This window comes from Natrix helvetica, assembly GCF_964273705.1.
Source record: "Natrix helvetica genome assembly, chromosome: 2".
Classification (NCBI taxonomy): domain Eukaryota; kingdom Metazoa; phylum Chordata; class Lepidosauria; order Squamata; family Natricidae; genus Natrix; species Natrix helvetica.
The window spans coordinates 31,849,154-31,864,261 of NC_138552.1; the positions used below are offsets into that span (position 1 = coordinate 31,849,154).

At 32.1% G+C, this 15,108-nt stretch overlaps 2 protein-coding genes across 2 annotated transcripts in view; one reads left to right on the forward strand and one right to left on the reverse strand.

The window, feature by feature from the left end:
* Positions 1 to 15,108, forward strand: part of PPWD1 (peptidylprolyl isomerase domain and WD repeat containing 1) — a 356,454-nt gene that overhangs the window by 214,733 nt on the left and 126,613 nt on the right. The gene's annotated exons all lie outside the window — the stretch shown is intronic.
* Positions 1 to 15,108, reverse strand: part of ADAMTS6 (ADAM metallopeptidase with thrombospondin type 1 motif 6) — a 139,835-nt gene that overhangs the window by 45,079 nt on the left and 79,648 nt on the right. The window contains exons 11-12 of the mRNA XM_081940942.1: positions 14,063 to 14,204; positions 1,404 to 1,511 (exon numbers count right to left, since the gene is read on the reverse strand). Coding sequence (XP_081797068.1) covers positions 1,404 to 1,511; positions 14,063 to 14,204 — 250 coding nt within the window. The remainder of the gene's footprint in view (positions 1 to 1,403; positions 1,512 to 14,062; positions 14,205 to 15,108) is intronic.

Consider the following 15,108-nt stretch of genomic DNA (forward strand, 5'->3'; position numbering starts at 1 on the left):
TTTGAAACTGGACTCCTTTTAAAAATTTGAAAATATATAAAATATTATAATATTTTAACAAAGTCCCGGGATTGCCCTTGTACACATACATTTCCTAAAGGCATGAGATAATGCTAGCACCTTACACTCGCTCATGTGTTACATATATTATATAACACAAAAATACCATAAAGTCAGGATTGTCTTGCTCAGCTTTTCATTTGAACATCTACCACAAGTTAATCATATAACAATAGAATATATAAAATTCTTGACAAAACCCTCATATGAGAGTGAATAACATTTCCTCATATAATAGTTGAGATTGTCTCACTGGAGTCTAAGATTATATCACGCACTGGTTTATACTACATCTGAACTGAACATGCAAAACATGCTTTTTAATGAATAGATGTCATTGCACATATTTGTTTCACAAGAGACCAACAGAATCTGTATACTGAGAACACTTCCATCTTTGTAGAAATTAACATTCTACTCTTTTGAATGAATGGATGTTTACACAAATGCTTCAAAGGAAACTGAGTGCTTTAGCTCACTTTTGCAAATATGTGGAGTATAAATATCAAGTAATAGTTCTGGATTCTCTAAGATTTTCCTCATATTATTTAGAAACAAATATTCCAACCTACCCAAACCTGTCAATATTCCCTCTGTGTACTTAGAAAAAATAAGCAACACTCAAGAAAGTTTGAGGCATTCAAAAACATTTAGAGAAAAACTGCAAAATTGTGAGAGTCAAATTTATAACAAAGATGTATTGCTGTTAAGAAGTACAATTAACTGACAAAAGCAGAAATGCCTTACTACTACCAGAGTAGTTTAAACTTGTGCATGCATAATAGCAGAAACACAGTGTTGTTACCAGGAGCTAGTAGTCACTGCATTTCAAAACATTAGTTTGATACCTTCGTCTGCCTATGTTTCTATCCATTTTCTTCAATAAATTGAATAGGAATTTGAGAATTTTCAAGGTTCTATTAGAGAAAAAAGTGACGTTTGTGTGTCTGTGTATGTTTTGCTATTTAGTTAAATACCATGGATATTATACAAAGCAGAGAAATTGTTCTGAATCATTTCATTTGAATTACTACTTTTTTTTCACAGCATCTCACACATTGGAAGAGCACTGTAACAGGATTATGCTTTCAGAACAAAAGCATGGAAAGAAGCCATAGTTGAGAACTTTTAGATAGTACTATCTGTTTAATAAAGACCCCATAATGAGACTACATTAAAAAAAAATTAAAGAACTATTTAAAATATATATATAATTGCAAGTGAATTAAAATGAACATTCCATTTTGTTGATGCTCTGTTTAAGTTTATCATTTCTTACATAACATTTAATAATCCTTTTTGGTCTTCTAAAACGTTCTGTGCCCCGAAGAAAATTAACTTACCCCCTTTTCAATGCTCCCAGTTTGGCAAAGAGTACCCTCAGCTGCTGGAATACTGTTGGTAACACAGCGATTACTTTTGCTGAGACACCAAAGCTCTCTACACACTTCCTGGGAAAGAAGGCAGAAGCAAGTTGTTCAGAATAACTGAATAATAATGCTCCTTAAAATATACTTGTGTTGAAAGTCCAAGATAGTGTTCTAGATGCATATAAAAAAGAAAAGAAAAACAAATTGAAATGAATTTTAGAATATTTATTAAACTGGAATAACTCACATTAAAAAAAAATAAGTTATATTTTTCTGAATTCTCACATAGTAAAATTTTGGAATCATTCCCCATAAGCCTAATTAGTAGTGCTATACATTTCTTTTTAGCCATGTGCAGAAAATCCATCACAGAATAATCTCACAATGTAAATATTTCATTCATCACACACAAATTCCAAAATTGGTTGAGTGAATTGGTCCTGGATCTACAATATTCTACAAACAAAATATAATATTATGGATATGTGTGTGTGTGTGTGTATGCATGCATACATACATACATACATACATACCTACATACATACATACATACATACATATATAGCTTTTCTTCTAGAATTATTTGTATGATTCATCACAGGTCTTTTGTGGGAACAGGAAACTTCCAGGTCTAGAATAATTAATTAATTACCAATGGGATTGAATATTGCCTGTCAGACAATAACTTAGTTTTTTTTACCATATTAGATGTAGAAACCACAAACAGTTTCTCAGCCTGGCAGAGCCACTTCACCCCTTCTCTAAAGGTGAGATTCAAATCAATCTTATTTGACTGAATAGTGATTATTTTTAACCTCACAAAATGAAGAACATTCTTTCATTCTTCTGGATACAAGTCTTCTTAATTCATCATCTCTAAGTATAATAGGATACTTGGGAAACCCAGCTCTGTATAAAAGAAGTGAAGTAATCCACATAACAGTTTTGAAGACAGAAAAGCATTCTGCAAGATTCGTATCTAGTCAGAATCATTCTTACTGACCAATTCCTGCAGATTTTCCCAACCAATTCAAAAGTACTTCAGAATCTCGGTGCATTAGTAAATCAGTAAAAAAGCAATTTTCTATTGTGGAGATTCATTATTTATTATTTCACTTCCAGCAATAAAGGTTTTGGGTAAAAACTACAGTGAAGCTTTTTTAGTAAAATGAGTGAAACTGGAATAGCAACGTTTCTGTTCACTTCAATCCTAATTTATTCACACAGAATTCAGAGAATCAAAAGATATCCAGCAGTATGCAACAACATCAAGAGTTGCTAACTAGAATTACCATTGTTTGCAGCCTCTCCCAAGATGGGACCTCCTCTGGCATGGTATAAAGTGGTAATGACAAATTCTGGGATAGTATGATGACAACTTCTGGGATAGTACCATTCAGCTATTGTATAGGAAGACCACCCAGGAGATAGTCTGCCTCTTCTTGCCCAAGGTAGTGTCCAGAAAAGATAAATAAAGCAAGATATGATGAAGTGGGTGGGAGGCTGGGGTGGGAAGTAGTCTGCAGAACCTATGGGGTTAGGCATAAGTTCAATTATTCCAGCAGAATGGGAAGATGGAAAAGGTGAAGAGGGCTGTTACAGCATCCCTACGGTTAGTCAAAAGAGCTGGTGGATTGCCAAGTGTTCACGTGACTGAAGGGTGCTGCAGTGGCCATAACTTCAAATACAGGGCATAATTCTCTTCGTTCAGTGCCACTGTAATTTTGAACAGTCATTATATGAACTATTGTAAATTAAGGCTAACGGAACATACTTTTCAGCTTGCTTAATATCATACTGACTGTTCATTCATGAAATTCAGCATGATGCTCTGAATTTATTTAAAACATTCCATTGAATATTTTAAATGAATCTATTCATTTTATTCAGTGCAAATTCAGTGCAAATAAAAGAGGTAATAATGATTAATGAAAGCATACTTCTTCACTGTATAATTTGTGTCATTAAAAGGAAAATGGGGATATCATAATGTCCTGACTTTCAAGCTAGTACTATCACTGATATTACTTTTTGATAACGTGACTGAGGAGAAGTACAATGTATCCTTAGCACTCATAATGGAAATATATATGGTAACTTACCGCATAATATACAATTGCTGATAATTATTACATCAATGTTGTATGGCCTTATGCCTAAGACCATTAATTTGCAGCAAGTGTTAAATTAGTGCAGCACTCCCAATTAATTAACAGCACAATCTAATTAAATTAAATCTTGAATTTTCTACCAATGTACACAATTCAAAGGGCAGCACATAGTCAAGGCAAGTGAGGCTCAAAGGATAAAGTATAAACATGGTCAGTATGAAATAACAGATTAAGGATTCCAGCAGTCAAGTGCAATACAGTTTGATGCTCATGAGGCTTTAATGGAAAGCCTTTTCCTGCACTTAATAGCATTTGAATGACGTCTTAAATGGATATGATCTCAGCTTTTGACCAAGCATAGACAGTGTCTTATTAGCCCTAATTACTGAGACTGAAACTTCAAGATCACATATTATTTATGAGCTATTCTGTTTATCCTATGAGATTCTTCTTGCAGATAGTGGATTCTTCCTTTCTGTGTTCTTGCCTCCTATCTGAACTCAATTATGTTTTTATAGGGTAGATGGTTAAGTATCACATTCAAAGTCAGAATTTGTGGGAATTGGGAATGAATTAATGCTATCTGAATAAGCCTTTCAATGGTGTTAAGATTCGGTCCATTTCTATTAGTATGCGGTTAACAGTGATCATGGAGCAGGTATTTGTTCTATCAGTTTGAAATATAGAAATCCTTCTCTATTCTTTTTTTTCCCCATTTTTTGACAGCATAGGCTAAATCATTACATAATATTCCAAAAATTGGTCCTATATTAGATATTTAAATTATCACTATAGGAATGTTATAATATTTGATGGATATGACTTGGTTAACCTGAAAAACAAGAATTGTACACAACATGCATTGAAGTTGCTAAGAATTGCAGAAAATGATATATTTAATCACATTGCCATTTTGGTTTTTACTTAATGTTACAAGATAGAAACAAGATAGCTTCTGTCAGAGCATCCACTCATGTTTCTGCTGATGCACTCAAAATGTTTTCTACATCATCATATAATCTGGTGCATCAGAAAGGAAGAAGATAATTGGGAAAGACACTAAATTTATTAACATTTTTGCTGTTCTTGCAGATATTAGACAATATATTTCCCTGTTGCTAACAATTAGGCAGCCTAATCAAAGCATTTTATGTAGTCTAGACATCATGTCTCACTAAGTTCTTTTTCAATACTCCAGCAATATATTTATGCATAGGACAATATCTGAATATTATGCATATTTATTCATATGACAATAATCATTTAAAAACAGTAAAGAATTTATGTTGAAAAAAGCTGATATTTGGTATAAAAATATTGAGAACTATGGTACAAGCTCAGCTAAGCAAGTACAATATCAAGTACAATAAGCAAGATTGGTTAACTTACTATATTAAAATAGTGTTTGCTCATAAAAGCATCTATGTAACTTATAAGACTTTAATTGTCAAATGTTAGCATCCAATCATATTTCTTGCATTGTCTGAAATTTATTTGATTAAAAAGACCAATTACAGCTATTACATTTTTCCAGTTGTCTTACTATTGGCAAACTGGCTGCGGTTACCAAAATATGAATTGTTGAAATAGAATTCAGTTAAAATAATAACTTTCAGATTCAAATCAGTGCTATTATTTCTCTGGATGGTGGTTCTTGGAAAATAGAATAGATAGAGATGTTTAATAATCTGCTTAGGAAGCCATCAGATTTTAAAACATCTATCAGGGTTTTTTTTACTACTCTAGTAGATTAGATTTTGTATTAGTTTAATTTGCACATAAGAAGATTAATTACATTATATTGTTATATTACATAAAGAGGGACTTTATTTAAGGAAACGGGAAAAGAGAATTCTTGCTAAGAGATATTTTAGCTTTGTAATCCAAATAAGTAAACAATACTACAAATATCCTAAAAATTCAATTCAATTGAAATCAATATTAAATATTACTTGTATTCCATTTTGATACATGATTTTAGAAAAGCAAAAAGTTTAAAAATGTATATTTACATTTCACAGATAAAAATAAACATTAAAATAATTATTATTAGATGCAACTTTTAATATATGTATTTTGGGTTTTCTTTAATTGGTAAGAGAAATACAGGATGATCAAGTATCTTATTGTATGGGTGAGATAATAAAGCATTACCTGTTTTTATTTATTTTAGCTATTATAATAATTTTAACAACTAAGTTGTTGATCTTACATATATGTAAGATACAATTCTAAGTACTGTAACTTCAAGTGGATATTAAGTAACCAGTCATAAGTTGAGGACTCTCTGTAGAATAGGAAGCTTGCCTTCATACTTAAAGTCATTCAGTATGATTTTTTGCCTGCAAATTATTTATACAATTTGTATTGTAACACATGCTTATCTTAGCAATAAATCATTTATTAAATTTGTATCTCAATTACAGTATATACTTTCATTCACTAATATATTATCTAGATTTCTTCCAAAACAAGATTTAAAAGGATACTTTTGTGCTGACACAGATATGTTGCATTGCATTATTAAAGACATAACATTCTTGAATAGTTCTTTCTCACTTTTTCCCCTTCCTATTCCAGATATTTTTAAAATAATGCATCTGCTTGTTAAGTTATACAAACATTCAATTCTAAAACATTTGGAAGCATGAATATGAATTTAAGGATTAGGTCAAACATCCTAATTGATTCACCATTTCTGTTTTCCCTGACCTTAGATCTGAAAATTATATAGCTGCTTTTTATGTAATTATAAGTGGAATAACCATGGGAAACGGGGAAGAGACACAGCTAAAAGGTCAGATAAAAGGCAACTTAGCCTACAGCAGGAATGTGGACAGAGTAAGTAAGCATCTCAGGAACACTCCCAGGTTTCTTAGGCTGTAAAAGGAGGGGGAGAAATGTACTTTCAGACTTGCAAGATTGGTGTCAGTCTTGCAAGGTAGACCAGACATGAAACATGGCCAGTTGAGCGAATTCCAGTTTATTGTAAGTTTACATTAACAAAATCTTCCTTCTGAGCTGTTTGCCATGCCTTTATTCCTGGTATAGATTAAATGGCCTTTTATCTTATTGTTCCCTTGGTCTATCTCTTCTCACCATCTCCCAAGGCTATTTCCGTATACTATTACATTTTATACAGTAATTAGTTTTTAAATCTTTTAAATTTGTACTGAGATATCTTGAGCATGCTGGAGATGGAAAAGTAGGACACAAATTAAAATAATAAAGAAGTAAAAAAATAAGTTAAAAAATGCTGTCTTAAAGTGTGCAATTTAAAACTATTATCTTCTATATTTTATAGTCTGAGAAGAAAGGTTTTTTTTAAAAAAATCTGAATAAATCTATTAAAAATCATGTATTAGTAAAAAAAAAAAACTTCTGAATATTCTTTGGAAAATCTCTTCAGATTGTATTCCATTTCTTGTAAGCCTTGTAAGAATTTCAGGTAACAAAACTAATATTTTTCTAGGTTTTTTTGTACCAACAAAAAGACTATTCCAACACTAATGAAATTATCAGTTAGTCATCTATAAATACAATTTGTGTTTTACATCATCACTGAATTGAGAAAGTTCATTGCTCAGTAGATATTGTAAGAATATTATAGAATAATTAACTGGAAGCAAAATGTAAGTCAGAATTCATTGAATGATACAAAAATATATATTCTTTTTACATATGAAACCAATATTCACTAGGATATTTTCATTTTATAGCAATATTAACAATTGAATACACATTTTTGAGGAAAAGACAAGTTTAGAGATGTTTAAAGTAATCACTGTGATTTTGTTTGTCTTTATGAATTTGTATTATTCCCTAAATTTAATGCCCTAACTTTGATTACATATTATTGTACCAATAACAATTCAATAGGACTTCATTTAATAATCTACTATGGAAATAATCTGAGCAGCCTAGAGACCCAGAATGAAAATGATCAAGAAAGCTTACATTTTTAAATTAAAATTTTGATTCACTACTGCCATTATAAGTAATTTTATTCTTTGTTATTTCCAATGGCTAGAAATGCACTAACTGTCTTCAAATAGATTTTAATCCTATTCTCTGTGTAATTTAGTTAAAAATTGTTGTCCTGAAGAAAGCAAAATTGGAAACCTAGAAAATTAGCTCAAAATCAGAACCTGCATTTGTGCATGTAAAAACAAACATTTCTCTGAGAAATATGGGCAACTGTAATCAAAACATAAACTGAAGTTGTAGCCTTTCACAAGATCAAGACAAGATAGATCACAACCTGTAACGGTGTATCTTAGGGCTCCATGACTTCAGTTTGGAATTCGGAAGCTTGTATTTGCATTTAAAGAAAGCTGAACCCATCTAGAGAAAAAAAACAGCAAATCAAATTATCTTCTTTTTGCTTTTATGTTATATATTGTGGAGCCTCTTTCCATAAGTCATGCAGAATTGTACAAGTAGGTATATTAAATAATCTCTAAAGCTCCTGCAATATAAGTAATATAACAAGATCCCTCCATTTATTATTATTTGTATGATGAATAACATGCTGTATTATTTCCCATATGTAAATCTTAGTATAAGATAAAAAGATGTACAAATTGTTTATTCACAATATTAAGAAAATAAAAGAGAAATAAATGATAAAAACATAATATCATTGGAAAACTATTACAGTTTACTTTTAAAATATCTTAAAATATTCCTTCAGTATATGCTAATCTTTAATATGCTGCACCTCTTGATGAGCATTTGTTAAAACAGAGCATTAAAAAAAATACTTGGATGTTATATTTCCAATTCAGAGCTGCAAAAATATCCAGCTAGTATTTTTCCACCCTTAGTTGTTTCATCCTGTTAATTGTGTTTTATATATATGAGGGTGAATATTAAAGATATATGAACCTCAGTTAGATTCAGATAAGCACCCAAAAATCACAAATCTTAATGCTCCATTTTCATAAATGCTCATTATGAAGCGATGCAGCATGTTATCAATTCATACATGCTGAAGGTTTTATAGTATCTAATTTAAAATTCCAACTATAAAGTAAATCATATTCTCATCTTATTTTCCTATATATTGGGTGCTTATCTGAACCTTAGCAAATCTGTGAATCACTCAGCTTTTCTTTCTAGGCCCTGGCTTATTACAACCTTAATCAACTGTCAACTAGCATCTCAGACTTAGCCTGCATTATAAGCAACCAATCTTGCTATTGTAATCCAAATTGATGTAATCATTACCAAGACTCTTTTTCAGGCCCTCAAAATCTATGCAGTGTACCAGTAGACCTGATTGGTCCTTTTAAAGATAGCTAAGACAGAAGCAATAGTGTAGATCAAAGTTCTTTAGTGCAGTCCTGAAGTTCAGAGACAGGAAATAAAAGATAAATAAGAAAAACTACTAGGTATCATCAAAGAGAAGTCAAGACATAATTTTAATTAATACGATAATTTTAGTAAAAATAGACTTCAAAATGGATCTACAATTGTTTGATTATGTAAAACTGACAATAACCTTCCCAAGGCATTGAAAGTACTAGCCAGAAGCAAACAATGCAAAAATCTAGGCTCTCCATATCACTTATAGGGGAAGAGGCAAAGGGAACCTAAAGAAGGCATGTGACAATTACCTGTCACAAATACCTGCATTATCAATTTCTCTATGGAAATTGGGTAACAATATAATATAAATATTTTAGATGCTCATTTGTCATTTATCAGTGGAAAGAATCTGTCTTTTATGTTTCCTATATTGTCTAGAACCATTTGACCCTTAGACTCTTGCTAGAAATCCCTATTCCACAGCTACAAGGTCCTCATAATTCTATATCACCACCGAAAATCTGGCCCAATATCCCAGATAGCAGCACTGATTTCATCAAAGGAAATAATTTCACCATCAGTTATGTTCCTTTAAAAGGTACTAAGTAGGTTATAGGACGAAGGGGGGTTACCTCATTCCTTGTTCTATTTATGAAAATGATTCAGTGGAAGATTGGATACAACCCTGTGTTTTATTTTAGAGTATATCCCTGTCTATCTACTAGGGTTTGTGGATGCAAAATTCATAATGTTCTCAGTACATTTTGCCACTGAAGCAAGAAATATTGGTCAATGATATCATACCTGAACATCTTCAACTTAAGATGCCCTTTTGCCCATTGAATTAGAAGTATATAAAGCTGTCTTGTTCTAGATTTCTGTGTGATCATTTCTCCTTTTCTAAATAATTGATACATGTAAGACTTTATAAGGAAACGAAAATCTAGAAACCAGGAATGCTTCTATCTATCAGCTCTAGTACATTGAAATATGGAAATAGTCTTAAGAAAAGATATAGCAGTCATTACAAAAACATAAGCTTACCCATGAAAGGAAAGAAGAAGTGAGAAAGAAATTTAAGTCTAACCTATCTTGATTCTCTTGGGTATATAAGGAAAGGAGAGAAAAACTCTTGTCAGTTTTTCAATAATCAATTCAATAACAAAGTAAGCTATAGTAGTTCCTGTGAATTCTGTTTCTTGACTTGGTCTATCTCAAATGGCTCAAATAGTTTTCAGAATATTTTTACTCATTCTTCAGAGAAGAATGCTTTCAGGGCTGAATGCTTTCATGCATTAATAAGCTTCATAATTTCCCTTGCTTAGGTAGCACTATTGGAAATTACAAACATTAACAAACACATATAAAACACCTGACATGATGGATAGTTACAGGATTAGACTGTATTTCTGATTTCACTTCAAATATATATGTTTATAAAAAATATATCTGGAGCTAAGAATAATATATGGAGGTACACACATACAACCTGCCAATCGTCTATTAAAAGAACTATAAAAGAATTGCAAAATAGAAATACCCAAACACTATTGTCAACTTCAGTACTAATTGTAACGTGTTTTACAGGTGGTCAAAAGTAGTATAAGAAGTAAACCATATGCGTAAAGTACTTAGTTCTAAAAATACATTTCACACCTCAGCTTTAAGTCTGTAAATGTGAAGCAAGCAAAAACAAATACATTTGTTCTGAGCTGGATAATTCTTAACCCAATTTTTCTACCTTCCGTTAATACACTTCAACTTTACCAGATCTATAATTGGGATTCTGTGCCAGCCTGAAAAAAGGATGCTGTTTACCCAAGACCACCTTGTGCAAAGTCAGGACAAAGTTCATCTCATTTAAAATGCAGCAGAATGCTACTTTGAAATCTTTCATTTTGTTTTTGAAGTGTGCATGCATAGGCCAAATGAATAAAATGATATAATACAACATAGATGGGCTATAGTTTTTTATTTTTATGTTTTGCTGCATTAAAGTCATCAATTGTATCATATCATTTCAGTCTGTATTTTTTTAGAAATTTATAATCAATAAATAGTAGTTATAGCAGCAGTACTGGTACTAAAAGTACTGGTTTCTCAAATCTCCAAATCCTGCATTACTATAGAGTAATCCAACAAAAAGAAAAAAGAAAGAAATCATGAACTCATCATGTATCATGAAATCATGATACTATGTTACAGGAAAATTACCTTATGTATTAAACTATACTTTCTGGAAAAAATCTAACTCTGTGGTTGCTAAGAGACAAAAACAAAATGATTATGTAATCAATCAACTGTTCTCCATGACGTTTTCATAGATAAAAGTAAGATCTATGCAGCAATTTTGCAAGTGAAAAGTTCTAGTTATTCTCAGAGATTATGCCAAATAAAACAATCCCTGGAAGGTGATATGATACAGTATTTTTTATTTCTAGATTTCTGAAATAAAACTAGGTTCTTGGTTCATTTGACTCAATTAATAATTCTTTTATTTAAGAGTTCATATGCTTGTAGAAATCATTTTGCATAATTAAAATAAAAACCAAAGCAATAAAATAAGAAAAAGAAGCAGCAGGTAAATATTCAGTTTAAATGTTCATCAACAAATTCTAGTACACCGAAAGGGCTTATTTATTTTTAATTGCATCAGATGGATAATAAAGATTTTGTCTGGCACTAAAAAACAATGAAGCTGAAGCTGGGAATGCCTTCTCAAGGAAGATTGCATAGCTGAGAAGATACTGCCAGTAACTGTTATTCGTATAAGCAATATTTCTGATGGAGACAATGGGGCAATTAATCTGTTGCCTTAATTTGTAGGCAGGAAAAGACTAGATACCAAGTCATTTAGATGTCAACATATGCAATTTGCATTGGACAGATAAATGAATAAACAGCTACTAAATTAAAATCCTTTCAAGATGAGCAAGATATGTTATGAGGTAGCTGTTCAGGTGCAAATTCTAGCCATTGTATTTTGTGCTGAAACTTCCCAATTCATTTAAAAAATAATTTAATATCATTTCAAAATACTGAATAACATCAAAACATGAAGAATTCTAGGAACTGACTACTAGTCTCCATTCTAAGTATTGCTTCTACGTTTCAGACAGTTGGACAGAAAACCTTGAATAGAAAGGAAGAAAACAATAGCTGAAGAAAAAAGACATTGGTCCTTGCCACATAAAACTCTACAAAATGAATATAATATTTTCTATCCAACTATAGGGAAACTATAAATCTCTTGGAAGAAGGTATCAACCCGCAAATATCCAATCAAGATAAGTCACCATTCTAATGTGAGTTGTTTTTGTACCAACATCAGTTAAGAATTATCTTTTAAATCTCTTATTAGTTTAAAATTAGTAAAGAAGGGAAGGTGCAGTGGTGGGTTCCAAGCGGTATGGCCCAGTATGGGAGTACCAATAGTAGCTGGGAGCAGTGGCCACCTCCCGATACGGTGGCTCGTTTGGCCCACCCGCCCGCCAGCATTCCATGGCTTTTTATAACGCAACTGGCCCGTTATGCACGCATGCACAGTGTGCTGTGCCTGTGCGACCTCTGCTGAGCAGCTGGGTGTCATAGGGCGGTGGCATGCACAGCGCTCCTGCCCGTCTAGGACACCTGGCCCAGTGCGCACCGTACCGGCTGTGCCAGAGTCCAGAACCTACCACTGGGAAGCTGGTATAGAATTCAGAGTGCAAAACTTAACAGTGTCAATCTAGAACCTGGGAAATTTAGTTTAGATCACACACATTGCATATTACTGGGAAATCTTGTACCAACTATGAATTTTAAAATCTTACCTATCTGACAAAATTATTGCAAAAATAAAACCAGATAAATGCACTATTTGAGAAGCTAATAAAAAGTCTATTTTAAAAAGATAATATATACACGGATTTTTCAATGTCAAGTATACCTCATGCTGATACTTCATGTAATAAAGTCAAATGACTGCACCTTTCTATTATTAAATATACCTAAAATGGGATAGCTAAGTGAAAAGAGTTTATGAAAGTATGTGGACATCAAGAGAAGAAAAACAGAAACAGAAGCAGAAGAAAGAAGGAACTTAAACAGAAACAATACAGGCTTTTTGTTGAAAAAGTCAAAAGCTAACAGTTAGTCTGCCAACCAACCATAAAAAACTTTTAAATCCATTGCTATATGAATTGCCAAAATTCATCCCAAGAATAATATTGTACTTATCACCCTAGGGATATTAAAATTGAATTCCTTTTGTACTGTGGTTCTAAAAGAAGTGATTATTGCAAATGATTAGGTAAATTATTATATGTAGTTTTTAGACCTGACAAAATACTATCATTCAAAAAATATTTTACTTAAAAAGTATATAAAATAATATGTAACTTGGCAACAAATCTACAAAATACCATTTCAATACCATTTTCATATTTAAAACCTACTGGTGACAGAATCATTGTAAGTGATGCTTTAGCTTATAAAAACCACTAAATGCTATTTCAAGCTGTTCTTAAGTATTAGTAAAATAACTAAAAGTTTATTTTGTATTAATGATTTTTAATAATCTAACTGAATTTGGATGTTGGTTTTCAATGCATGTGGAAGACGCACAGAATTTTTGAATAGCATTTTCAAAATAAATAAAATAAACAATTCTTTTATTAAAGAATAAAAGGGATGGAATACATTCACAACCCAACTCAATTATAATAACTGTAATAATGAATTTAATAAACTCATTATTACAGTGATTAACAGTAATAATGGTAATTACAGTCACTAATAATAATGCCATGACAGAAAGCAAAAAGTATAATACATAACATAATTAAAACTGTTTACTGTACAAAATTGTTTCATATTAAAGAAAGATGTATCCTGAGATCTTTATTTAAACATTGTCATTAAACCTTGTCATTAGCAGCATTTCTACAGGTAACTGAGTGTTCTGAGTTAGCTAAAACTCTAAGATCATCCAACTGATTTTGAGGGAAAATGCTCAGTTCAAACATTTAGGTATATAATATATACAAACAACTCAAGCAAAAGATGCAGCATAAAAAACTGATGTTCTTTATTTGAAACAATAATAAAATCAAATTACTAGTAGAAAACTATGTTAACATTTATATGTTAATAAACTTTTATGTGACGATGAAATATATATAAGTGACTACTTGGGGCAGTTAATATAGTATAAGGATTTAGAGCTCTTACCCCGTATTTACACTGGCGTGATGTAGCTCCATATTGGAAGCGACACTGCTCATCAGCATCATACACCTGACCTGGGGCCACCACAGGATAAAGAAAATCACGCTTGGGAGGTTCGTTATCAAGGCAAGTACCACGGCCTGAACTGTTCAACATAAAAAAATCCAGAAATGCTACTCTTTAGTAAAAAGGTGAAAGATTTATATGATCTGAAGACAAATCAAACTCCTAACCACATTTACAGCTAGGTAAATACAAGTGTATTATCGAAAGTAGAAATGCTTTGCTATTATGGATCATTAATTCATAACTTTTCATAACTATTTTCAAGATATTCATACAAATGCTATTTTGTGTACTGCTCAAGCATGTCATTGTATGTCAATGATTAGTAGTTCACAGGATGTCTATAGAGATTCTCAGTCATCCCGGTCACGGTTGCTCCAAAGGTGCTTTATCAGGAGGGAAATGGACTTTCTGATTTTTCTTTGAAAATGTTTCACTTTTCATCCAAGAAAGTTCTTCAGCTCTGACTGGCTGGTGGGGAGTGGAAGTATTTATACCCCTTGCAGAAAAATGCAGCTAGTTATTTGCATTTTTAGTGAGTCGTTAAGGTCACCTGGAGGTTTATCTGTGTCATCAGGGTCACTTGGTGCAAATGGGCGTGGAGCCTTCTTGGAACTGCTAAAAGAATTGTGTTGTAGATGGGAGATAGATGATGTTGTATCCCTCTCCCCGTTAAGACAGGGTTGCTCAATTTTGACATATATGGTCTCTTTGACTCCTCTTTCAAACCAGCGGTCCTCTCTGTCCAAAATGTGGACTTCGCTGTCTTCAAAAGAGTGGCCTGTGTCTTTTAAATACAGATGGACTGCTGAATCTAGTCCTGATGTGTTTGTTCTCCTAAGTTGTGCCATGTACTTATGAAGTGATTGTTTTGTTTCCCCAATGTACAAATCTGCATAGGACTCACTGCATTGTAGTGCATATACCAGCTTTTGTCTGGGTGTTTTACCTTTGGGGTAGACAAGCTTCTGCCTTAAGGTATT